A 27,163-nucleotide genomic window follows, 5' to 3' on the forward strand; every position below is an offset into this window, starting at 1 on the left:
TTAGGTTGACCTTCGGTCAGTCCAGTCCATGTCCTCAAAGGACAATTTAGGTTGACCTTCGGTCAGTCCAGTCCATGTCCTCAAAGAACAATATCTATTGACCTTCGGCCAGTCCAGTCCGTGTCCTCAAAGAACAATATCTATTGACCTTCGGCCAGTCCAGTCCATGTCCTCAAAGAACAATATCTATTGACCTTCGGTCAGTCCAGTCCATGTCCTCAAAGAACAATTTAGGTTGACCTTCGGTCAGTCCAGTCCATGTCCTCAAAGAACAATATCTAGGTTGACCTTCGGTCAGTCCAGTCCATGTCCTCAAAGAACAATTTAGGTTGACCTTCGGTCAGTCCAGTCCACCATTTAGGTTGACCTTCGGTCAGTCCAGTCCATGTCCTCTCCAATCCGTTGTTGTTGTTGTTTCCAGTTCGGTTAGAACAGCTGCAGGAGAAAAGCATAAAGGACAACAACAGTTTAGGTGAGTGACGGTCCGTTAGGCCGACCGTGTCTGTTAACGTTATTGCTCTGTTTCTAACCCTGCATCGCTCCTTGGCTGCAGCCGAAAGTGCACCCTATTCCCTACAAAGTGCACTATATTTGACCAGGGCCCTGGTAGGCAATAGGGTGCCATATGGGACGTAAACCCTTCTTCTTCTTACTAATATGATCTGGCATGACTCAGAGCTTCTTACCTTCCGTTGCTTGTTATTCTTCGTCTTCTTCGTTCTGTCCGTCAGTCTTTCACCTTCTAATCTGTTCTGTCTGAATGGTAGCTAGCTACTGGTTACTGTAGCTGTCTGAATGGTGTGTAGTCAGTCAGTCAGTCTTAGGATAAGATAAATGCACTTCTGCATGCTCACTGTGGTCTCGGCCAGGTTACTGTAAAACACTGTGGTCTCGGCCAGGTTACTGTAAAACACTGTGGTCTCGGCCAGGTTACTGTAAAACACTGTGGTCTCGGCCAGGTTACTGTAAAACACTGTGGTCTCGGCCAGGTTACTGTAAAACACTGGTCTAGGCCAGGTTACTGTAAAACACTGTGGTCTAGGCCAGGTTACTGTAAAACACTGTGGTCTCGGCCAGGTTACTGTAAAACACTGGTCTAGGCCAGGTTACTGTAAAACACTGTGGTCTAGGCCAGGTTACTGTAAAACACTGTGGTCTAGGCCAGGTTACTGTAACACACTGTGGTCTCGGCCAGGTTACTGTAAAACACTGTGGTCTAGGCCAGGTTACTGTAACACACTGTGTGGTCTAGGCCAGGTTACTGTAAAACACTGTGGTCTCGGCCAGGTTACTGTAAAACACTGTGGTCTAGGCCAGGTTACTGTAACACACTGTGTGGTCTAGGCCAGGTTACTGTAACACACTGTGGGGTCTAGGCCAGGTTACTGTAACACACTGTGGGGTCTAGGCCAGGTTACTGTAACACACTGTGTGGTCTAGGCCAGGTTACTGTAACACACTGTGTGGTCTAGGCCAGGTTACTGTAACACACTGTGGGGTCTAGGCCAGGTTACTGTAACACACTGTGGGGTCTAGGCCAGGTTACTGTAAAACACTGTGGTCTCGGCCAGGTTACTGTAAAACACTGTGGTCTCGGCCAAGTTACTGTCAGTTGAGCTTGTTTGGGGTTGTTGAGGCGATGCTTCATGTCTGTATACCACTAGGAGATCCACCAGGAGACAATGACATAGACGTTGACGTCGACCTGAACCAACAGGAAGGTAGTATGGCTTTAGTTATTTACCTGGGATGTCTCTTGCTGTATTCTTCACAGCCTTAAACCTTCTCTTCCTGTTGACTACATCTCTTAACAACACACTGATTATCTGGGTGGTTTAAATCAACAATGTGTCGAAGGAGCGTGATGAACTGGTTCCTAATGACGCTCTTCCTATACCAGGTCTTAAGGGTGGAGTACTTATTCTGTAGGGAGTACTGGTGTTTCATTAAAATTGTTCACAAGTTGGATTCCATTTAATATTTTATTGTGTAGGTCAAACTAACAGGAAGTTAATTAGCTATATATTCATCAATGTAGACTGAGAGGGAATGGTTATACTGTGATATTATGTAAACAGCACTGGTATTCTCTTGTAAGAATAGGATGTTATACTCACTCTCCTAATGTGACTCACATTAGCAACAGTGTACATTACAGTAACTTTACTGTTAACATTGGCACATCGCAGAGCAGTGGAGCTGAGCTCACGACATCACTCTTTAGTGGCAGAGAAACCAGGTTAGATAAACTCTAGCGCCTTCTGGTGTCTGCACGTCCCTGTATTCTATAGATAACAGACGGCCTTTCCGTGATCTACCACTAATCAGCTATCGTCACACCAGTCCTTCAGGCACCAGTGAACCTGTCCATCTCTTTGCAGTGAAGTGGGATCTCCCTGGATACCGTAACATGAACAGTAGTATTGCTGAGGCAGCAGGTCTGAGTTGCCTCACATTGAGACAAAGCTTGTGTCATTACTGCTGATGTGAGTCGGGCTTTCTAAATACATTTGACTGATTTTGATATTGATTGACACCTGGTGGAGGAAAAGGTTAATTATTTATCGTTTTGTTCCCGATTCCACGTGGATTCTGATCAGAACATCTTGGACTTATTGGTTCCGTTAGTAGTACAGGTATTGCAAACTATTACAGACTACAAAGGGAAGCACAGCCGAGAGCTGCCCGGTGACACGGGCCTACCAGATGAGCTAAATCACTTCTATGCTCGCTTTGAGGAAAGTAACACTGAAACATGCATGAGAGCATCAGCTGTTCCGGACGACTGTGTGATCACGCTCTCTGCAGCCAATGTGAGTAAGACCTTTAAACAAGTCAACATTCACAAGGCCGCAGGGCCAGACGGATTACCAGGCTGCATACTCCGAGCATGCGCTGACCAACTAGCAAGTGTCTTCACTGACATTAACTGCCCTGAACAAGGCAGTTAACCCACTGTTCCTAGGCTGTCATTGTAAATAAGAATTTGTTCTTAACTGACTTGCCTAGTTAAATTAATAAAAAATGTGTGTAAGTGCTGTGCTTGTTGAAAGTCTTTTCCTATAAGTGTGCTGAAATTCTGTCGTCAATTTGTTTACTGTGAAATAGCATTGTATCTGGTCAAACACCATTTTTCCCAGAAGTTTACTAAGTGTTGGTAACAGGCTGATTGGTTGGCTATTTGAGCCAGTAAAGGGTGCTTTACTATTCTTAGGTAGCGGAATGACTTTAGCTTCCCTCCAGGCCTGAGGGAACACGCTCTCTAGTAGGTTTAAATTGAAGATATGGCAAATAAGAAAGGCAATACAGTCCGCTATAATCCTCAGTAATTTCCCATCCAAGTTGTCAGACTCCGGTGGTTTGTCGTTGTTTTCTCACCTCTTCCACGCTGACTTTACGGAATTCAAAATTACAATTCTTGCCTTCTCATAATTTGATCAGATATACTTGGATGTGTAGTGTCAGCGTTTGTTCCTGGCATGTTTTTAGCCTAAGTTTGTTAATCTTGCCAATTAAAAAAAATATTTAAGTAGTTGGCAATATCAGTCAGTTTTGTGATGAATGAGCCATCTGATTCAGTGAATGAAGGAGCGGAGTTTGCCTTTTTACCCAAAATGTAATGTAAGGTGCTCCAAAGCTTTTTAATATTGTTATTTATGTAATTTATCTTTGTTTCATAGTGTAGTTTATTCTTCTTTTTTTTTCAGTTCAGTCACATTTCTGAATTTGCAGTACGTTTGCCAATCGGTTGTACAGCCAGACCTAGGTGCTAGTGTAAAATCTGATCTGTTAAAATGCTTTCTCTAAAGTGCAGACAGTAGTCAGCCTGTTAGGGTAGTGTCATCAGGATATTTCAGATGATGAATGATTATTCCCTGGGGCTCAGGGTGAATTTGCCCCCAGATGCTGATCTTAGGTCAGTTTTGTGTTTTCCCCACAAATGGTTAAGGTTAGGATTGGGGTGAGGGGAAGCTGATCCTAGATTTGTACCTGAGGGCAACTTTACCTCAGAGCTACTGTGTAACGGAGGAGGAACACATGTACCACGAAGTTTCTGACATCCATTTCCTGTCCTACTGAAGCCTTTAGTTAAGTGTGGTTTGGAGAACGCTGTCCGTCCATGCTGCCCGTGATGAAACCAGAGTTTACTGTTGTCAAGGGAACTGCTGTGAGCTAAGAGTTTAGCGTTAGCCACATGTACCGTGTCTAAGGGCAGGCTACTAGAATGGTTTCCTGGTATAGCAGAATGTACCGTGTCTCAGGGCAGGCTACTAGAATGGTTTCCTGGTATAGCAGAATGTACCGTGTCTCAGGGCAGGCTACTAGAATGGTTTCCTGGTATAGCAGAATGTACCGTGTCTCAGGGCAGGCTACTAGAATGGTTTCCTGGTATAGCAGAATGTACCGTGTCTCAGGGCAGGCTACTAGAATGGTTTCCTGGTATAGCAGAATGTACCGTGTCTAAGGGCAGGCTACTAGAACGGTTTCCTGGTATAGCAGACTGTACCGTGTCTCAGGGCAGGCTACTAGAACGGTTTCCTGGTATAGCAGACTGTACCGTGTCTCAGGGCAGGCTACTAGAATGGTTTCCTGGTATAGCAGAATGTACCGTGTCTCAGGGCAGGCTACTAGAATGGTTTCCTGGTATAGCAGAATGTACCGTGTCTCAGGGCAGGCTACTAGAACGGTTTCCTGGTATAGCAGAATGTACCGGGTCTCAGGGCAGGCTACTAGAATGGTTTCCTGGTATAGCAGACTGTACCGTGTCTCAGGGCAGGCTACTAGAATGGTTTCCTGGTATAGCAGACTGTACCGTGTCTCAGGGCAGGCTACTAGAATGGTTTCCTGGTTAAGCAGAATGTACCGGGTCTCAGGGCAGGCTACTAGAATGGTTTCCTGGTATAGCAGACTGTACCGTGTCTCAGGGCAGGCTACTAGAATGGTTTCCTGGTATAGCAGACTGTACCGTGTCTCAGGGCAGGCTACTAGAATGGTTTCCTGGTATAGCAGAATGTACCGTGTCTCAGGGCAGGCTACTAGAATGGTTTCCTGGTATAGCAGACTGTACCGTGTCTCAGGGCAGGCTACTAGAATGGTTTCCTGGTATAGCAGAATGTACCGTGTCTCAGGGCAGGCTACTAGAACGGTTTCCTTTTCATATTGTTTCTTCATATAATTGCATAACTTGTTTTTCCTCTTCTTTTGAGACCTTCACAATCACTCTTTGGTTTTCTGCATGATAACACTACCTTTTTTAACTTTTCACTCGATATTAGCCTAACTGTGTGGTTCCTCTCTTGGACTGTCTGGGTGTTTAAACTTCCTTGTTCTGTTGCATGCTGGGTACTGTAGTTTACCTGCTAGTGATGACGCTAGCTGTTGTCTTTGCACCGATCGTTTGTACTGTTCTGTACATTCTTACATCACACTGCTTTGAGAGGTACTGTGTTGAGAGAATTCCAGAATGCCAAATTAAATTAGCTTATTAATAGCTAATTGGTTGATGAACCAAATTAAATTAGCTTATTAATAGCTAATTGGTTGATGAACCAAAAATGATGAACAGCATTTTTTTTGTTTCGCTGTTCTTAAATGAGCTTAACGACCTACTAGCGCCGCTCAGAAGCTAGCTCGAGGCTAATCCTGAGACGAGGCTTGGAGATGGATGCTTCTCTCACTCTACAGGTGGCCTCGTTCAGTCATCGTCACGTTTTGACCACAATTTCTCCCCTCTACAGCCGTGAAACAGTTGAAAGAAGCGGTGGGCTCGTCGTTGCACAAGCTGGCCAACTTCGACGGTGAGTCTTTTGTTTTCTTGCTGTGTGTCTGTGTGTGTTCTCCATGGTTTTGCTTTGTCAGCAAAATAGTAGTGTAGGAATTAGGTTTAGCGAGTCATTTTTAAATCTTGCTATTTCCTGTCTACTTGGCTGAGGCCATATGGTTGTTTTAGTCAGTCTACTTGGCTGAAGCCATATGGTTGTTTTAGTCAGTCTACTTGGCTGAGGTCATATGGTTGTTTTAGTCAGACTACTTGGCTGAGGCCATATGGTTGTTTTAGTCAGTCTACTTGGCTGAAGCCATATGGTTGTTTTAGTCAGTCTATTTGGCTGAAGCCATATGGTTGTTTTAGTCAGTCTACTTGGCTGAAGCCATATGGTTGTTTTAGTCAGTCTACTTGGCTGAGGCCATATGGTTGTTTTAGTCAGGCTACTTGGCTGAAGCCATATGGTTGTTTTAGTCAGTCTACTTGGCTGAGGCCATATGGTTGTTTTAGTCAGTCTACTTGGCTGAAGCCATATGGTTGTTTTAGTCAGTCTACTTGGCTGAGGCCATATGGTTGTTTTAGTCAGTCTACTTGGCTGAAGCATATGGTTGTTTTAGTCAGTCTACTTGGCTGAAGCCATATGGTTGGTTTAGTCAGTCTACTTGGCTGAAGCCATATGGTTGTTTTAGTCAGTCTACTTGGCTGAAGCCATATGGTTGTTTTAGTCAGTCTCCTTGGCTGAAGCCATATGGTTGTTTTAGTCAGGCTACTTGGCTGAAGCCATATGGTTGTTTTAGTCAGTCTACTTGGCTGAGGTCATATGGTTGTTTTAGTCAGGCTACTTGGCTGAAGCCATATGGTTGTTTTAGTCTGTCTACTTGGCTGAAGCCATATGGTTGTTTTAGTCAGGCTACTTGGCTGAAGCCATATGGTTGTTTTAGTCAGGCTACTTGGCTGAAGCCATATGGTTGTTTTAGTCAGGCTACTTGGCTGAAGCCATATGGTTGTTTTAGTCAGGCTACTTGGCTGAAGCCATATGGTTGTTTTAGTCAGGCTACTTGGCTGAAGCCATATGGTTGTTTTAGTCAGTCTACTTGGCTGAAGCCATATGGTTGTTTTAGTCTGTCTACTTGGCTGAAGCCATATGGTTGTTTTAGTCAGTCTACTTGGCTGAAGCCATATGGTTGTTTTAGTCAGTCTACTTGGCTGAAGCCATATGGTTGTTTTAGTCAGGCTACTTGGCTGAAGCCATATGGTTGTTTTAGTCAGGCTACTTGGCTGAAGCCATATGGTTGTTTTAGTCAGGCTACTTGGCTGAAGCCATATGGTTGGTTTAGTCAGTCTACTTGGCTGAGGTCATATGGTTGTTTTAGTCAGTCTACTTGGCTGAGGCCATATGGTTGTTTTAGTCAGTCTACTTGGCTGAAGCCATATGGTTGTTTTAGTCAGGCTACTTGGCTGAAGCCATATGGTTGTTTTAGTCAGTCTACTTGGCTGAAGCCATATGGTTGTTTTAGTCAGGCTACTTGGCTGAAGCCATATGGTTGTTTTAGCTAGTCTACTTTGTCTGCTTGATAATATTATTTTTTCAGGCCCAGGCATGTTTACTGAGCGATTGATCATTAGAAAATACAATGAAAAATGTAGTTAGATGAGTCGGGAGATGAGTTTTGCTCCTGTCAAATGTGAATATTAGGGACAGATTTGTAAAAAAAAATGCATCGTTTGCTGATTTCCAATACTTTTCCCTAAATGTAACTGATATATGAGGTGTTATGACCACAGTCTTACTAATGGAGGATCTCTACTGTGTCTCAGAGGTGATCGATGCCCACCTGCAGAACAACCAGACCGCAGAAGGAGACAGCCTTACCAGTCCGGACAGACTCAAAGGTATAATACTGTTCATTACACGGGCTCTATCGATGGATTAGCTGACGAGGTCATTGATAACCACGTGGGCGTTTCCATGGGTCAGAAGTCAGCCTGTTGTTGTGATTCTGGATGGCCAGATCGCTAGCAAGAATGACCAGAAACTGCCGTGTGGGGAATCGGTGTCTATTTATTGTAGGTAAAAACTATATCCAAGGCATTATTAGTTGCATCCAAGACACGAGTCGTCTGTTAAACGTTCTCCTGGCACTCATCGTCTGTTCAGGTTCAGCTGTCTGGTACCATCTCTCTCAGCAGTCTGAATGCAGCCAGGAGATTAAACTGCAGCTGAATCACACAACACTGATTTAATAATATCTATTTATGTCTGCCTCGGATCCAACATGAGACCAGGCCACTGACAACGATTCTAGCAGCAGGGAACAGTAACTGACAGACCTCATCATGCCAATAGTTTTGTTTCAGAGAGGAAAAGGGTGGGAGGGAACGTCAGAGATGCTACAAATGGTATGGCAGTTCCCCCAAGATTACACAGATTACAGTAACACACACCAGATTACACAGATTACAGTAACACACACCAGATTACACAGATTACAGTAACACACCAGATTACACAGATTACAGTAACACACACCAGATTACACAGATTACAGTAACACACCAGATTACACAGATTACAGTAACACACCAGATTACACAGATTACAGTAACACACCAGATTACACAAATTACAGTAACACACACCAGATTACACAGATTACAGTAACACACACCAGATTACAGTAACACACACCAGATTACACAGATTACAGTAACACACCAGATTACACAGATTACAGTAACACACACCAGATTACAGTAACACACACCAGATTACACAGATTACAGTAACACACACCAGATTACACAGATTACAGTAACACACACCAGATTACAGTAACACACACACACACACCAGATTACAGTACACACACACACACACCAGATTACAGTACACACACACACACACACACCAGATTACACCAGATTACGGTACACACACACACCAGATTACACCAGATTACGGTACACACACACACCAGATTACACCAGATTACGGTACACACCAGATTACAGTACACACACACACAACAGATTACAGGACACACACACACACACCAGATTACAGTACACACACACACACCAGATTACTGCCACGAAGGTGAGGCAAGATGCTGCTCAAAACAGAAACCACTGATTGGCAGCGCCTGTTTCCAATTTCAAATCAAAGTTTATTCATTGCGTACACAGTTTAGCAGGTGTTATTACAGGTGCAGCGAAATGCTTGTATTGCCAGCTCCCTCGTGCACTAAAAATGTCCAATCAAAATATCAAGAAGAAAATCAAAAGTCCAAATAGTATACTCATGGAGATTGACACTTGAGTGTCAGCTGTAACCCGGGGGGGGGGGGGGTCAGCAGACCCCACTATTGGGTAGAGGTCTTCATGGGTCAAAAAAGAGTGACAAGTTCTGACATGGACCAGGCCCGATTTTCAAGTGAGGGAAGCAGCCGATGATAAATGTTTTGAGCTATTTTATTAACCTGAGCTGATTAAAAAAACGTGAGAGGAGGCAGAGAGGTGCCGCTCTAGCAGGCGTTGGAGGGGCCATGCTTGTGAGCGAGTGACACGGGGACGAGGGAGAGACGAGCGACTACGACCAACCAAGCCAGCTCGCGCCATAGTAGACTAGTAGCTGCCATAACTAGGTTATTTATCAAATATGATTACGTAGGCTCTGTGACTGTAGTCTATTGCTGCTTTTGATGACTTCTGATTGGCCGATAACAAGCTACACGGGCAACACGCTCCACTCTCGTGAAAGAGCAACAGTATAAATTATACAATTTCTCTCTCTTTCTACTGCAGCAGTCGCGTTCGGACAAGTCAGGTAAAATTACCCATATCCAAGACCGTGACAATCAGATCCGACCAGACCTGTTGTCATTTCTAGAATTCTGGATCCGGTCTTGCTGCTCGGTTCACGTTGCGGGCATTCGGGTACATGTGGATCCGTGAATCAAATCAAATGTATTTATATTTATTTATATAGCCCTTCTTACATCAGCTGATGTCTCAAAGTGCTGTGCAGAAACACAGCCTAAAACCCCAAACAGAAAGCAATGCAGGTGTAGAAGCACGGTGGCTAGGAAAAACTCCCTAGAAAGGCCGAAACCTAGAGAGGAAACAGGCTATGAGGGGTGGCCAGACCTCTTCTGGCTGTGCCGGGCGGAGATTATAAGAGTACATGATCATTTAAGGCTAGATCGTTCTTGAAGATGTTCAAATGTTCATAGTTAACCAGCAGGATCAAATAATAATCACAGTGGTTGTAGAGGGTGCAACAGGTCAGTACTTCAGGAGTAAATGTCAGTTGGCTTTTCATAGCCGCGCATTCAGAGGTAGAGACACAGGAGAGGGAAGGAGAGAGAGAGAGAGACAAAATCAGCAGGTCTGAGACAGGTAGCACGTCCGGTGAACAGATCAGGGTTCCATAGCAGCAGGTAGAACAGCAGAACGACCAGGAGGACAGGGGACAGCAAGGAGTCATCAGGCCAGGTAGTCTTGAGGCATGGTCCAGGGCTCAGGTCCTCCAGGAGGAGAGGGACAACTTAAGGACACCAGCGTAGATACTGGAGGCTGAGACGGGGGGGGTCCGGGGACACTGTGGCCCCGTCCGACAATACCCCCAGACAGAGCCAACCAGGCAGGATATAACCCCACCCACTTTGCCAAAGCAGAGCCCCGCACCACGAGAGGGATATCAACAGACCACGAACTTACTACCCTGAGACTAGGCTGAGTATAGCCCACAAAGGTCTCCCCCACCGCACAAGCCTGAGGGGGCGCAAAGCCGAACAGAAAGATCACGAAAACTTATAATATAGGGTGACTGACCAGCCCTGAACCATGTCAGACAAACCCCTTGGTGTTGGACGGTAGCCCTGACCAGTCAGACAAACCCCTTGGTGTTGGACGGTAGCCCTGACCAGTCAGACAAACCCCTTGTTGTTGGACGGTAGCTCTGACCAGTCAGACAACCCCTTGGTGTTTTTGTTGGACGGTAGCTCTGACCAGTCAGACAAACCCCTTGGTGTTGGACGGTAGCTCTGACTGTCTGTAGCTCAGGACCTGAAGCCAGGATACGTATTTTCTTGATACCATTTGAAAGGAAACACTTTGAAGTTTGTGGCAATGTGAAATTAATATAGGAGAATATTACACATTAGATCTGGTAAAAGATCATACAAGGCAGCAGCTAATCTTCCTGGGGTCCGGCTAAATTAAGGCAGTTATACAATTGAAAAAAGCATTACAATACATTCTTTATATTCTTTACATTCTTTATACCCTCGCAAGGCTGCAGGCCCAGACGGCATTCCCAGCCGCGTCCTCAGAGCATGCGCAGACCAGCTGGCTGGTGTGTTTACGGACATATTCAATCAATCCTTATCCCAGTCTGCTGTTCCCACATGCTTCAAGAGGGCCACCATTGTTCCTGTTCCCAAGAAAGCTAAGGTAACTGAGCTAAACGACTACCGCCCCGTAGCACTCACTTCCGTCATCATGAAGTGCCTTGAGAGACTAGTCAAGGACCATATCACCTCCACCCTACCGGACACCCTAGACCCACTCCAATTTGCTTACCGACCCAATAGGTCCACAGACGACGCAATCGCAACCACACTGCACACTGCCCTAACCCATCTGGACAAGAGGAATACCCATGTGAGAATGCTGTTCATCGATTACAGCTCAGCATTTAACACCATAGTACCCTCCAAACTCGTCATCAAGCTCGAGACCCTGGGTCTCGACCCCGCCCTGTGCAACTGGGTCCTGGACTTCCTGACGGGCCGCCCCCAGGTGGTGAGGGTAGGTAACAACATCTCCACCCCGCTGATCCTCAACACTGGGGCCCCACAAGGGTGCGTTCTGAGCCCTCTCCTGTACTCCCTGTTCACCCACGACTGCGTGGCCATGCACGCCTCCAACTCAATCATCAAGTTTGCGGATGACACTACAGTGGTAGGCTTGATTACCAACAACGACGAGACGGCCTACAGGGAGGAGGTGAGGGCCCTCGGAGTGTGGTGTCAGGAAAATAACCTCACACTCAACGTCAACAAAACAAAGGAGATGATTGTGGACTTCAGGAAACAGCAGAGGGAGCACCCCCCTATCCACATCGACGGGTCAGTAGTGGAGAAGGTGGAAAGTTTTAAGTTCCTCGGTGTACACATCACGGACAAACTGAATTGGTCCACCCACACAGACAGCGTTGTGAAGAAGGCGCAGCAGCGCCTCTTCAACCTCAGGAGGCTGAAGAAATTCGGCTTGTCACCAAAAGCACTCACAAACTTCTACAGATGCACAATCGAGAGCATCCTGTCGGGCTGTATCACCGCCTGGTACGGCAACTGCTCCGCCCACAACCGTAAGGCTCTCCAGAGGGTAGTGAGGTCTGCAGAACGCACCACCGGGGGCAAACTACCTGCCCTCCAGGACACCTACACCACCCGATGTCACAGGAAGGCCATAAAGATCATCAAGGACAACAACCACCCAAGCCACTGCCTGTTCACCCCGCTATCATCCAGAAGGCGAGGTCAGTACAGGTGCATCAAAGCAGGGACCGAGAGACTGAAAAACAGCTTCTATCTCAAGGCCATCAGACTGTTAAACAGCCACCACTAACATTTAGCGGCCGCTGCCAACATACTGACTCAACTCCAGCCACTTTAAAAATGTGAATTGATGGAAATTATGTAAAAATGTACCACTAGCCACTTTAAACAATGCCACTTAATATAATGTTTACATACCCTACATTACCCATCTCATATGTATATACTGTACTCTATATCATCTACTGCATCTTGCCATCTTTATGCAATACATGTATCACTAGCCACTTTAAACTATGCCACTTTATGTTTACATACCCTACAGTACTCATCTCATATGTATATACCGTACTCTATACCATCTACTGCATCTTGCCATGCCGTTCTGTACCACCACTCATTCATATATCTTTATGTACATATTCTTTATCCCTTTACACTTGTGTGTGTATAAGGTAGTAGTTGTGGAATTGTTAGGTTAGATTACTTGTTGGTTATTACTGCATTGTCGGAACTAGAAGCACAAGCATTTCGCTACACTCGCATTAACATCTGCTAACCATGTGTATGTGACTAATAAAATTTGATTTGATTTGATTTGATTTACAGAATTCACAACGCACTGTGTTCTCTCAGGCTCATTTTAAATCCGATCGTGTCCACCAGGTGTCACAATAGCATCTATTAAACACCACCAGAGTCAGACAAACCCCTTGTTGTTGTTGGACGCGAGCTCTGAGACATTTCCATTATTGTTCTCTCTCTGTCTGTGTCTGTCTGTCTCTCTGTCTGTCTGTCTGTCTGTCTCTCTCTCTGTCTCCCCCCCACACTCACACAAATACCACCGTGCATAAGGACTATTGTTGAGTTAACATACAGCTAGTTCTGGCCTTTAGCTCCAACTAGTTCTGTAGGACAGTAACAACTAGTTCTGGCCTTTAGCTCCAACTAGTTTTGTAGGACAGTAACAACTAGTTCTGGCCTTTAGCTCCAACTAGCTCTGTAGGACAGTAACAACTAGTTCTGGCCTTTAGCTCCAACTAGCTCTGTAGAACAGTAACAACTAGTTCTGGCCTTTTAGCTCCAACTAGCTCTGTAGGACAGTAACAACTAGTTCTGGCCTTTACCTCCAACTAGCTCTGTAGGACAGTAACAACTAGTTCTGGCCTTTAGCTCCAACTAGCTCTGTAGAACAGTAACAACTAGTTCTGGCCTTTTAGCTCCAACTAGCTCTGTAGGACAGTAACAACTAGTTCTGGCCTTTAGCTCCAACTAGCTCTGTAGGACAGTAACAACTAGTTCTGGCCTTTAGCTCCAACAGTAACAACTAGTTCTGGCCTTTAGCTCCAACTAGCTCTGTAGAACAGTAACAACTAGTTCTGGCCTTTAGCTCCAACTAGCTCTGTATAACAGTAACAACTAGTTCTGGCCTTTAGCTCCAACTAGCTCTGTAGGACAGTAACAACTAGTTCTGGCCTTTAGCTCCAACTAGCTCTGTAGAACAGTAACAACTAGTTCTGGCCTTTTAGCTCCAACTAGCTCTGTAGGACAGTAACAACTAGTTCTGGCCTTTAGCTCCAACTAGCTCTGTAGGACAGTAACAACTAGTTCTGGCCTTTAGCTCCAACTAGCTCTGTAGAACAGTAACAACTAGTTCTGGCCTTTTAGCTCCAACTAGCTCTGTATAACAGTAACAACTAGTTCTGGCCTTTAGCTCCAACTAGCTCTGTAGGACAGTAACAACTAGTTCTGGCCTTTAGCTCCAACAGTAACAACTAGTTCTGGCCTTTAGCTCCAACTAGCTCTGTAGAACAGTAACAACTAGTTCTGGCCTTTAGCTCCAACTAGCTCTGTATAACAGTAACAACTAGTTCTGGCCTTTAGCTCCAACTAGCTCTGTAGGACAGTAACAACTAGTTCTGGCCTTTAGCTCCAACTAGCTCTGTATAACAGTAACAACTAGTTCTGGCCTTTAGCTCCAACTAGCTCTGTATAACAGTAACAACTAGTTCTGGCCTTTAGCTCCAACAGTAACAACTAGTTCTGGCCTTTTAGCTCCAACTAGCTCTGTAGGACAGCTATTTCAGTTGTGTGGTGCAACCACACACACCTCATACCCCCTGGCAAGCAGATCTATGACACACCTCATACCCCCTGGCAGGCAGATCTATGACACACCTCATACCCCCTGGCAGGCAGATCTATGACACACCTCATACCCCCTGGCAGGCAGATCTATGACACACCTCATACTCCCTGGCAGGCAGATCTATGACCACACCTCATACCACCTCATACCCCCTAGCAGGCAGATCTATGACCACACCTCATACCCCCTGGCAGATCTATGACCACACCTCATACCCCCTGGCAGATCTATGACCACACCTCATACCCCCTGGCAGGCAGATCTATGACCACACCTCATACCCCCTGGCAGGCAGATCTATGACCACACCTCATACCCCCTGGCAGGCAGATCTATGACACACCTCATACTCCCTGGCAGGCAGATCTATGACCACACCTCATACCACCTCATACCCCCTAGCAGGCAGATCTATGACCACACCTCATACCCCCTGGCAGCGATCTATGACCACACCTCATACCCCCTGGCAGATCTATGACCACACCTCATACCCCCTGGCAGGCAGATCTATGACCACACCTCATACCCCCAGGCAGGCAGATCTATGACCACACCTCATACCCCCTGGCAGGCAGATCCAGAACACACCTCATACCCCCTGGCAAATCTATGACACACCTCATACCCCCTGGCAGGCAGATCTATGACCACACCTCATACCCCCTGGCAGATCTATGACACACCTCATAATACCTGGCAGGCAGATCTATGACACACCTCATACCCCCTGGCAGGCAGATCTATGACCACACCTCATACCCCCTGGCAGGCAGATCTATGACCACACCTCATACCCCCTGGCAGGCAGATCTATGACACACCTCATACCCCCTGGCAGGCAGATCTATGACCACACCTCATACCCCCTGGCAGGCAGATCTATGACCACACCTCATACCCCCTGGCAGGCAGATCTATGACCACACCTCATACCCCCTGGCAGGCAGATCTATGACCACACCTCATACCCCCAGGCAGGCAGATCTATGACACACCTCATACCCCCTGGCAGGCAGATCTATGACCACACCTCATCCCCCCTGGCAGGCAGATCTATGACCACACCTCATACCCCCTGGCAGGCAGATCTATGACCACACCTCATTCCCCCTGGCAGATCTATGACACACCTCATACCCCCTGGCAGGCAGATCTATGACCACACCTCATACCCCCTGGCAGGCAGATCTATGACCACACCTCATACCCCCAGGCAGGCAGATCTATGACCACACCTCATACCCCCTGGCAGGCAGATCTATGACACACCTCATACCCCCTGGCAGATCTATGACACACCTCATACCCCCTGGCAGGCAGATCTATGACCACACCTCATACCCCCTGGCAGATCTATGACACACCTCATAATACCTGGCAGGCAGATCTATGACACACCTCATACCCCCTGGCAGGCAGATCTATGACCACACCTCATACCCCCTGGCAGGCAGATCTATGACACACCTCATACCCCCTGGCAGGCAGATCTATGACCACACCTCATACCCCCTGGCAGGCAGATCTATGACCACACCTCATACCCCCTGGCAGGCAGATCTATGACCACACCTCATACCCCCTGGCAGGCAGATCTATGACACACCTCATACCCCCTGGCAGATCTATGACACACCTCATACCCCCTGGCAGGCAGATCTATGACCACACCTCATACCCCCTGGCAGGCAGATCTATGACCACACCTCATACCCCCTGGCAGGCAGATCTATGACCATGTGTGGTTAATGAGTGGATGGAAACAAGGGGAGCAAACCAACTGAAGCAACGGGGGGGGTGTGTCATGTGTACTGTTTCAATATTGCTTATTGAGTTAAACATACTTAACGTTTTGTTACATTTTATCTCATGTGGTTTTATTAATTTGGTAGTTCAGTGTGGTGTGAGTGTAGTTGCCTTCCCCCTGTTCTGTGTAGTTGCCTTCCCCCTGTTCTGTGTAGTTGCCTTCCCCCTGTTCTGTGTAGTTGGCTTCCCCCTGTTCTAACTGTGTAGTTGGCTTCCCCCTGTTCTAACTGTGTAGTTGCCTTCCCCCTGTTCTAACTGTGTAGTTGCCTTCCCCCTGTTCTAACTGTGTAGTTGCCTTCCCCCTGTTCTAACTGTGTAGTTGCCTTCCCCCTGTTCTAACTGTGTAGTTGCCTTCCCCCTGTTCTAACTGTGTAGTTGCCTTCCCCCTGTTCTAACTGTGTAGTTGCCTTCCCCCTGTTCTAACTGTGTAGTTGCCTTCCCCCTGTTCTAACTGTGTAGTTGCCTTCCCCCTGTTCTAACTGTGTAGTTGCCTTCCCCCTGTTCTAACTGTGTAGTTGCCTTCCCCCTGTTCTGTGTAGTTGCCTTCCCCCTGTTCTAACTGTGTAGTTGCCTTCCCCCTGTTCTAACTGTGTAGTTGCCTTCCCCCTGTTCTAACTGTGTAGTTGCCTTCCCCCTGTTCTGTGTAGTTGCCTTCCCCCTGTTCTAACTGTGTAGTTGCCTTCCCCCTGTTCTAACTGTGTAGTTGCCTTCCCCCTGTTCTAACTGTGTAGTTGCCTTCCCCCTGTTCTAACTGTGTAGTTGCCTTCCCCCTGTTCTAACTGGTCTGTCCCTCTGTCCAGTAGAAAACCTACTGGATGCTAAGGAGTCGGACATGTCAGATACACTAAGTCCCAGCAAAGATCGCAGCAGTGACGACACGTCAGGTAAAACTCCTTGAACAACAAGATACTGTTAACACTTTTTATTATATAAACAAGTCTATATTTATTTTGTACATTTTTAATGGTCTAACTATTTTGAAGTTGACAGGTATGTTGATATTTTTAATTTAATTATAAGGACTGACATAGTTAAATTAATGTTTATATTACTTTGAATATGAATTCATAAAGTCAATCAGTCTTCACTATGTTTATAAGATGGTAAATCAATGTAAAAAAGTTTTTTTTGTTAATCAATTCTAACTAGGACATAATCAGCATGGCGTGATAATGAATCTCTATCCCGAGCAGAACCACAGGATGGCTATTGATTTAGTTTGTCACTCAATGCCTCTCTCTCTGGCCGTTTGGTCCCAGCTCACTGTTAATCCTCTGTCCCTCTTTTCTCTCTGTCTCTCTCTCTGTCCCTCCCTCTGTCCCCCTCTCTGTCTCTCTCTTTCTCTCTGTCTCTCGCTCTCTGTCTCTCTCTCTCTCTCTGTCTCTCGCTCTCTCTCTGTCTCTCTCTCTCTCTCTCTCTCTCTCTCTCTGTCTCTCTCTCTCTCTCTCTCTCTCTCTCTCTCTCTCTCTGTCTCTCTCTCTCTCTCTCTCTCTCTCTCTCTCTCTCTCTCTCTCTCTCTCTCTCTCTCTCTCTCTCTCTGTGTAGACGGAAACATGGATGATCATGAGCTGAACGAGCCACAGAACAGGGTCGCCCTGCTCAAAGGTAATACATATTTATATATAATAATATAGATTTACTTCTCAATATTGGAAAAGACTAGCTTATTGTGTGTTAGTGTGGTTGACATCAAATCTTGTTGTGTGGAGGCAACGGGATAGATCAACAGGGGTTCACTATAACAGGGGTTCGCTATAACAGGGGTTCGCTCCAACAGGGGTTCGCTCCAACAGGGGTTCGCTCCAACAGGGGTTCGCTCCAACAGGGGTTCGCTCCAACAGGGGTTCGCTCCAACAGGGGTTCGCTCCAACAGGGGTTCGCTCCAACAGGGGATCGCTCCAACAGGGGATCGCTCCAACAGGGGATCGCTCCAACAGGGGTTCGCTCCAACAGGGGTTCGCTCCAACAGGGGTTCGCGCCAACAGGGGTTCGCGCCAACAGGGGTTCGCGCCAACAGGGGTTCGCGCCAACAGGGGTTCGCGCCAACAGGGGTTCGCGCCAACAGGGGTTCGCGCCAACAGGGGTTCGCGCCAACAGGGGTTCGCGCCAACAGGGGTTCGCGCCAACAGGGGTTCGCGCCAACAGGGGTTCGCGCCAACAGGGGTTCGCGCCAACAGGGGTTCGCGCCAACAGTGGTTCGCTCCAACAGTGGTTCGCTCCAACAGTGGTTCGCTCCAACAGTGGTTCGCTCCAACAGTGGTTCGCTCCAACAGTGGTTCGCTCCAACAGTGGTCGGTGCCAGTGATGGGGATGTTGTACGATGAACATTTTGATTAGATAAGTTCAGTACTAGTTAGGCTTAGGCAGAGGCTTGGGCAGAGTACCGTAAACCGGGGCTATTTTGAAATGGCCACAGTATTTTTTTATACTGTCAATACGGTCTTCAATAATGTTCATATTTGTAGCTTATATTTAAGTAAATACCTGCAGTCTACGTTACGTGTGAAATATGTTAGCATATAAAGCAGATTTGCATGAACTGGGATGTCCTTCCTGCATATAGTTTGTCAGAGACTGTATAAAATGTTCGCAAATGCGCTCGTTAGCATTTAGATGGGATTTACTTGGACTTGTTAGCATTACTAACCTTCGGATTACTGAGAATCAGTGAGGTTTGAAAATAGCGCCCCTTGTGTTCAGTGCAGGTATTACCAAATGGCACCCTATTACCTATATAGTGCAGCACTTTTGACCAGAGCCCTATTACCTATATAGTGCAGCACTTTTGACCAGAGCCCTATTACCTATATAGTGCAGCACTTTTGACCAGAGCCCTATTACCTATATAGTGCAGCACTTTTGACCAGAGCCCTATTACCTATATAGTGCAGCACTTTTGACCAGAGCCCTATTGGTATTAGTAGTGCACTATATAGGGAGCCATTTGGATGATATCAGGCCAGCCAACCTGGCAGGGTAGCATGGTGTGGTAAGGCTCTCACGGCTGGTACTCCTGACCATATGTGGAGCTTTGGTGTTGTGTTAGGGAGATCAGAGGCCAAACTTGGCTAGTCCGGGACACTTCTGGCAAGTGCACTTTGGTTAACGGTGAACTAACCTTTTAGCTGTGGAGTTGACAAGTCTCAACAACAGCAACAACAAGCCATTGCATTTATCAGGAGTTGACTGTAGTCACATGATCATATACTTTCAGTATCAACCAGAGGTCCACCCATTAATTAGGGCCGATTTTCAAGTTTTCATAACAATCAGTAATCTGCGTTTTTGGATGTCGATTATGGCCGATTACATTGCAATCCACGAGTAGACTGCGTGGCAGGCTGACCACCTGTTACGTGACTGGATATCATAAGGTGAATGCACCAATTTGTAAGTCGCTCTGGATAAGAGCGTCTGCTAAATGACTTAAATGTAAATGAAGCATCAAAAGGACCTTGTGGATGCAAGGAGCCATGGTAAGGTGCTAGCTAGCATTAAACTTATCTTATAAAATAAGTAAATCTTAACATAATCTCTAGTTAACTACACATGGTCGATGATATTACTAGGTTAACTAGCTTGTCCTGCGTTGCATATAATCAATGCGGTGCCTGTTAATTTATCATCGAATCACAGCCTACTTCGATTGGGTTCAAGTCCGGGCTCTGGCTGGGCTACTCAAAAACATTCAGAGACTTGCCCTGAAGCCACTCCTGCGTTGTCTTGGCTGTGTGCTTGGGGTCGTTGTCCTTTTGGAAGGTGAACCTTCGCCCCAGTCTGAGGTCCTGAGCACTCTGGAGCAGGTTTTCATCAAGGACCTCTCTGCTTTGCTCTGTTCATCTTTCCCTCGATCCTGACTAGTCTCCCAGTCCCTGCCGCTGAAAAACATCCCCACAGCGTGATGCTGCCACCACCGTGCTTCACCGTAGGGATGGTGCCAGGTTTCCTCCAGACGTGACGGTTGGCATTCAGACCAAAGAGTTCATTCTTGGTTTCATCAGACCAGAGAATATTGTTTCTCATGGTTTCAGTCTTTAGGTGCCTTTTGGCAAACTCCAAGGGGGCTGTCATGTGCCTTTTACTAAGTAGTAGCTTCCGTCTGGCCACTCTACCATAAAGGCCTGATTGGTGGAGTGCTGCAGAGATGGTTGTCCTTCTGGAAGGTTCTCCCATTTCCACAGAGGAACTCTGGAGCTCTGTCAGAGTGACCATCGGGTTCTTGGTCACCTCCCTGACTAAGGCCCTTCTCCCCCGGTTGCTCAGTTTGGCCGGGCGGCCAGCTCTTGGAAAAGTCTTGGCGGTTCCAAACTTCAAGTTAGGAATTATGGAGGTCACTGTGTTCTTGGGGACCTTCAATGCTGCAGAAACGTGTTGGTACCCTTCCCCAGATCTGTGTCTCGACACAATCCTGTCTCAAAGCTGTATAGACAATTCCCTTGACCTCGTGGCTTGGTTTTTGCTCTGACATGCACTGTCAACTGTGGGACCTTATATAGACAGGTGTGTGTCTTTCCAAATCAATTGAATTTACCACAGGTGGACTCCAATCAAGTTGTAGAAATGTCAAGGATGATCAATGGAAACAGGATGCACCTGAGCTCAGTTTCGAGTCTCATAGCAAAGGGTCTAAATACTTATATAAATATATGTTTTTGCTTTGTCATTATGGGGTATTGTGTGTAGATTGAGGGGCAAAAAATATAAGTTTTAGAATAAGGCTGTAACATAACAAAATGTGGGAAAAGTCAATGAGTCTGAATACTTCTGCCGATAGCATTGTGTGTGTCTGTGACACTGTGTGTGTGTGTGTGTGTGTGTGTGTGTGTGTGTGACTGTGTGTGTGTGAGACTGTGTTTACTCTGATCCCTCTGTAATTTTCTCTGTAATATCCCCGACGGAACAGAAGCCCTGGCAGCGGTCTGTCTGTCAGGTCGGTCATTACATTCATCATCACACTGAACACCTGCTTTTATCTGAAATCGTTGTTTTTAGTCTGTCTACTACCACCAAGGTTAACTGATGACTTCATCAGGATCGTGTTATCAACTCCATGTTGATAAGTCTGGCTTTTAATGGCAGGGTTAACCTTGGTCTCTGTTACCATTCGAGGACTGTTTAGTGTTCAGTCAGTCTGCCAACTCTACTGCTTTCGGATCCATTGTATATCTCAACTGCTTTCATTATGAGAGACAGACTGACAGACCAGAAACCGTGGATAGATGGCGGCATTCGCGCAAAACTGAAAGCGCAAACCACCGCATTTAACCATGACGACGTGACTGGGAATATGGCCGAAATATAAACAGTGTAGTTATTCCCTCCGTAAGGCAATCCAAACAGGCAGAAAGTCAGTACAGAGACAAAGTGGAGTCGCAATTTAACGGCTCAAACACGAGACGTATGTGGCAGGGTCTACAGACAATCATGGATTACGAAGGGAAAATCAGCTGCGTCGCAGACACCGATGTCTTGCCTCCGGACAAGCTAAACACCTTCTTCGCCCGCTTTGAGGATAACACAGTGCTACCGACACCGCCCGCTACCAAGGACTGTTGGCATTCCCGCTGCGTGGCCGACGTAAGACATTTAAGCGTGTTAAACCTCGCAAGGCTGCCGGCCCAGACGGCATCCCGAGCCACGTCCTGATGTGTTTACGGACATAGTCAATCGCTCCCTATTCCAGTCTGTTGTCCCGACTTGCTTCAAGATGGCCACCATTGTTCCTGTACCCAAGAAAGCTAAGGTAACTGAACTAAATGACTATCGCCCCGTAGCACTCACCTCTGTCATCATGAAGTGCTTTGAGAGGATAGTTAAGGATCATATCACCTCCACCTTACCGGCCACCCTGGACCCACTTCAATTTGCTTACCGCCCCAATAGATCCACAGACGATGCACATTGCCCTATCCCATATGGACAAGAGGAATACCTACGTCAGAATGCTGTTCATTGTCTACAGCTCAGCATTCAACACCATTGTACCCTCCAAGCTCATCATTAAGCTCGGGGCCCTGGGTCTGAACCCCCACTGATACTCAACACTGGGGCCCCACAAGGGTGCATGCTGAGCCCCCTCCTGTACTCCCTGTTCACCCATGACTGCAGACGACACAACAGTAGTAGGCCTGATTTAACAACAATGACGAGACAGCCTACAGGGAGGATGTGAGGGCACTCAGTGTGGTGTCAGGAAAATATCCTGTCACTCAACATCAACAAAACAAAGGACCTGATCGTGGACAGGAAACGGGAGAGGGAGCACCCCCATATCCACATCGACGGGACCGCAGTGGAGAAGGTGGAAAGCTTCAAGTTCCTCGGCGTACACATCACTGATGATCTAAAATGGTCCACCCACACAGACAGTGTGGTGAAGAACCTCAGGAGGCTGAAGAAATTTCGTTTGTTACCAAAAACCCTGACTAACTTGTACAGATGCACCATTGAGAGCATCCTGTCAGGCTGTATCACCGCCTGGTACGGCAACTGCTCCGCCCACAATCGCAAGGCTCTCCAGAGGGTGGTGCGGTCTGCCCAACGCATCACCGGGGGCAAACTACCTGCCCTCCAGGACACCTAGACCACCCGATGTCACAGGAAGGCCAAAAAGATCATCAAGGACAACAACCACCCGAGCCACTGCCTGTTCACCCCGCTATCATCCAGAAGGCGAGGTCAGTACAGGTGCATCAAAGCAGGGACCGAGAGACTGGAAAAACAGCTTCTATCTCAAGGCCATCAGACTGTTAAACAGCCATCACTAGCCAGCTTCCACCCAGTTACTCAACCCTGCACATTAGAGGCTGCTGCCCTGTATACATAGACCTCGAATCACTGGTCACTTTAATAATGGAACACTAGTCAATCTAATAATGTTTACATATTGCTTTACTCATCTCATATGTATTTACTGTATTCTATTCTACTGTATTTAGTCAATGCCTCTCCGACATTGCTCGTCCTAATATTTATATATTTCTTAATTCCATTATTTTACTTTTAGATTTGTGTGTGTTGTTGTGACTTGTTAGATACTACTGCACTGTTGGAGCTAGGAACACAAGCAATTTACTACACCCGCAATAACATCTGCTAAATATGTATGTGACCAATACAATTTGATTTGATTTGACAAGCAGACAGGCATCCAGGCATTCAGTTACTGTTCGATGGAACGTTCGAATGGGCAAAACGAGTGCCCTAAGCGACTTTAAGCGTGGTGTGATCGTCGGTATCAGACGCGCCGGATCCAGTATTTCAAACGTCCGGCCTCCTGGGATTTTCACGCACACGTCCGTATCTAGGGTTTACAGAGAATGGGGCGACAAACAAACAACATCCAGTCAGTGGCAGTTCTGTGGGTGGATAAACAGCTTGTTGATGAGAGAATTCAAAGGAGAATGGCAAGAATCGTGCAAGCTAATAAGCGGGCCACAAAACAGAAAAATAACAGCACAGAGTGGCGTCTCTGAATGCACAACTCATCGGTCCTTGTCACGGATTGGTTATTGCAGCAGACGGCCATACCGGGTTCCACTCCTATCAGCTAAAAACAGGGGGAGTAGAGAGAGAGAGAGAGAGAGTCATGGTGTGACTGAACCCCACTAGAGGGAACTGTTGAGACAGGGATAAAGGTTGGTTGGTTGGTTGGTACTGTTTAACTTCATCCACTGAATCTTGTATTTATTTACGGGACACATGACACATGGAAGAATATTTAAACTTAATCAATCCTAGAGGGAGGGTTAGAGGGAGAGAGAGAGGGTGGAGGAAGGGAGGGTTAGAGGGAGGGTCAGAGAGAGGATGGAGGGAGGGAGGGTTAGAGGGAGAGGGTGAAGGAAGGAAGGGTTGGAGGGAGGGTTAGAGGGAGAGAGAGAGGATGGGGGGAGGGTTAGAGGGAGAGAGAGAAGGAGGTATGGAGGGAGAGGGAGAGTTAGAGGGAGGGAGTGAGGTTTGGAGAGAAAGAGGGAGGAAGGAAGGGTTGGAGAGGAAGCAAGAGGGAGAGAGGAAGGGAGGGAGGGGTAGATTGTCTCATTTCATCATAGATATGTAAAAGCCATATGTGTTAGTCACTGTAAAGTAAATACTCTACTTGGTCAACATCTGACACACACCAGTCTGGAGGGTGAAGTCACAAGCTGGTGCCAAAAGCCCAGGTTTGCCCTAGAAATGTCCGTTACAATCTCCAGAACGGCCAAACTTTACACTTTTGGGCTTTAAAAGGACTTTATTATGATCAAGTTGTATCCCCCGCGGTGAATTATTTTTAGGTTTGCTACAAATATAAAAGATATTGAATTTGATAGTGATGCATTCTGACTAGTACATGTCATGACACAAGATGGCAGATCCATTAAACTCTCAGCCAGGAGGGAAAACGTCGACCCGTGATCCTTTTTTGAGATTTTTCGTGGTGCCATTCAGCAATATGGCGCCCTTCAAATTCAAATAGTTCCCGGCTTGTGGTTCGCTCCAACAGTGGTTCACGCCAACAGGGGTTCGCTCCAACAGGGGTTCACGCCAACAGGGGTTCGCGCCAACAGGGGTTCGCGCCAACAGTGGTTCGCGCCAACAGTGGTTCGCGCCAACAGTGGTTCACGCCAACAGTGGTTCGCTCCAACAGTGGTTCGCTCCAACAGTGGTTCGCTCCAACAGTGGTTCGCTCCAACAGTGGTCGGTGCCAGTGATGGGGATGTTGTACGATGAACATTTTGATTAGATAAGTTCAGTACTAGTTAGGCTTAGGCAGAGGCTTGGGCAGAGTACCGTAAACCGGGGCTATTTTGAAATGGCCACAGTATTTTTTATACTGTCAATACGGTCTTCAATAATGTTCATATTTGTAGCTTATATTTAAGTAAATACCTGCAGTCTACGTTACGTGTGAAATATGTTAGCATATAAAGCAGATTTGCATGAACTGGGATGTCCTTCCTGCATATAGTTTGTCAGAGACTGTATAAAATGTTCGCAAATGCGCTCGTTAGCATTTAGATGGGATTTACTTGGACTTGTTAGCATTACTAACCTTCGGATTACTGAGAATCAGTGAGGTTTGAAAATAGCGCCCCTTGTGTTCAGTGCAGGTATTACCAAATGGCACCCTATTACCTATATAGTGCAGCACTTTTGACCAGAGCCCTATTACCTATATAGTGCAGCACTTTTGACCAGAGCCCTATTACCTATATAGTGCAGCACTTTTGACCAGAGCCCTATTACCTATATAGTGCAGCACTTTTGACCAGAGCCCTATTACCTATATAGTGCAGCACTTTTGACCAGAGCCCTATTGGTATTAGTAGTGCACTATATAGGGAGCCATTTGGATGATATCAGGCCAGCCAACCTGGCAGGGTAGCATGGTGTGGTAAGGCTCTCACGGCTGGTACTCCTGACCATATGTGGAGCTTTGGTGTTGTGTTAGGGAGATCAGAGGCCAAACTTGGCTAGTCCGGGACACTTCTGGCAAGTGCACTTTGGTTAACGGTGAACTAACCTTTTAGCTGTGGAGTTGACAAGTCTCAACAACAGCAACAACAAGCCATTGCATTTATCAGGAGTTGACTGTAGTCACATGATCATATACTTTCAGTATCAACCAGAGGTCCACCCATTAATTAGGGCCGATTTTCAAGTTTTCATAACAATCAGTAATCTGCGTTTTTGGATGTCGATTATGGCCGATTACATTGCAATCCACGAGTAGACTGCGTGGCAGGCTGACCACCTGTTACGTGACTGGATATCATAAGGTGAATGCACCAATTTGTAAGTCGCTCTGGATAAGAGCGTCTGCTAAATGACTTAAATGTAAATGAAGCATCAAAAGGACCTTGTGGATGCAAGGAGCCATGGTAAGGTGCTAGCTAGCATTAAACTTATCTTATAAAATAAGTAAATCTTAACATAATCTCTAGTTAACTACACATGGTCGATGATATTACTAGGTTAACTAGCTTGTCCTGCGTTGCATATAATCAATGCGGTGCCTGTTAATTTATCATCGAATCACAGCCTACTTCGATTGGGTTCAAGTCCGGGCTCTGGCTGGGCTACTCAAAAACATTCAGAGACTTGCCCTGAAGCCACTCCTGCGTTGTCTTGGCTGTGTGCTTGGGGTCGTTGTCCTTTTGGAAGGTGAACCTTCGCCCCAGTCTGAGGTCCTGAGCACTCTGGAGCAGGTTTTCATCAAGGACCTCTCTGCTTTGCTCTGTTCATCTTTCCCTCGATCCTGACTAGTCTCCCAGTCCCTGCCGCTGAAAAACATCCCCACAGCGTGATGCTGCCACCACCGTGCTTCACCGTAGGGATGGTGCCAGGTTTCCTCCAGACGTGACGGTTGGCATTCAGACCAAAGAGTTCATTCTTGGTTTCATCAGACCAGAGAATATTGTTTCTCATGGTTTCAGTCTTTAGGTGCCTTTTGGCAAACTCCAAGGGGGCTGTCATGTGCCTTTTACTAAGTAGTAGCTTCCGTCTGGCCACTCTACCATAAAGGCCTGATTGGTGGAGTGCTGCAGAGATGGTTGTCCTTCTGGAAGGTTCTCCCATTTCCACAGAGGAACTCTGGAGCTCTGTCAGAGTGACCATCGGGTTCTTGGTCACCTCCCTGACTAAGGCCCTTCTCCCCCGGTTGCTCAGTTTGGCCGGGCGGCCAGCTCTTGGAAAAGTCTTGGCGGTTCCAAACTTCAAGTTAGGAATTATGGAGGTCACTGTGTTCTTGGGGACCTTCAATGCTGCAGAAACGTGTTGGTACCCTTCCCCAGATCTGTGTCTCGACACAATCCTGTCTCAAAGCTGTATAGACAATTCCCTTGACCTCGTGGCTTGGTTTTTGCTCTGACATGCACTGTCAACTGTGGGACCTTATAT

The 27,163-nt window shown here is 46.7% G+C and overlaps 1 protein-coding gene across 1 annotated transcript in view; it reads left to right on the plus strand.

Moving 5' to 3' along the window:
- Window positions 1-27,163, plus strand: part of slmapa (sarcolemma associated protein a) — a 152,056-nt gene that overhangs the window by 79,708 nt on the left and 45,185 nt on the right. Inside the window, exons 11-16 of the mRNA XM_071336989.1 lie at window positions 422-472; window positions 1,665-1,721; window positions 5,739-5,798; window positions 7,583-7,657; window positions 17,089-17,169; window positions 17,831-17,890. Of these exons, the coding sequence (XP_071193090.1) occupies window positions 422-472; window positions 1,665-1,721; window positions 5,739-5,798; window positions 7,583-7,657; window positions 17,089-17,169; window positions 17,831-17,890 (384 nt within the window). The remainder of the gene's footprint in view (window positions 1-421; window positions 473-1,664; window positions 1,722-5,738; window positions 5,799-7,582; window positions 7,658-17,088; window positions 17,170-17,830; window positions 17,891-27,163) is intronic.

This window comes from Salvelinus alpinus, chromosome 12 (genome assembly GCF_045679555.1).
Source record: "Salvelinus alpinus chromosome 12, SLU_Salpinus.1, whole genome shotgun sequence".
Taxonomy (NCBI): Eukaryota; Metazoa; Chordata; class Actinopteri; order Salmoniformes; family Salmonidae; genus Salvelinus; species Salvelinus alpinus.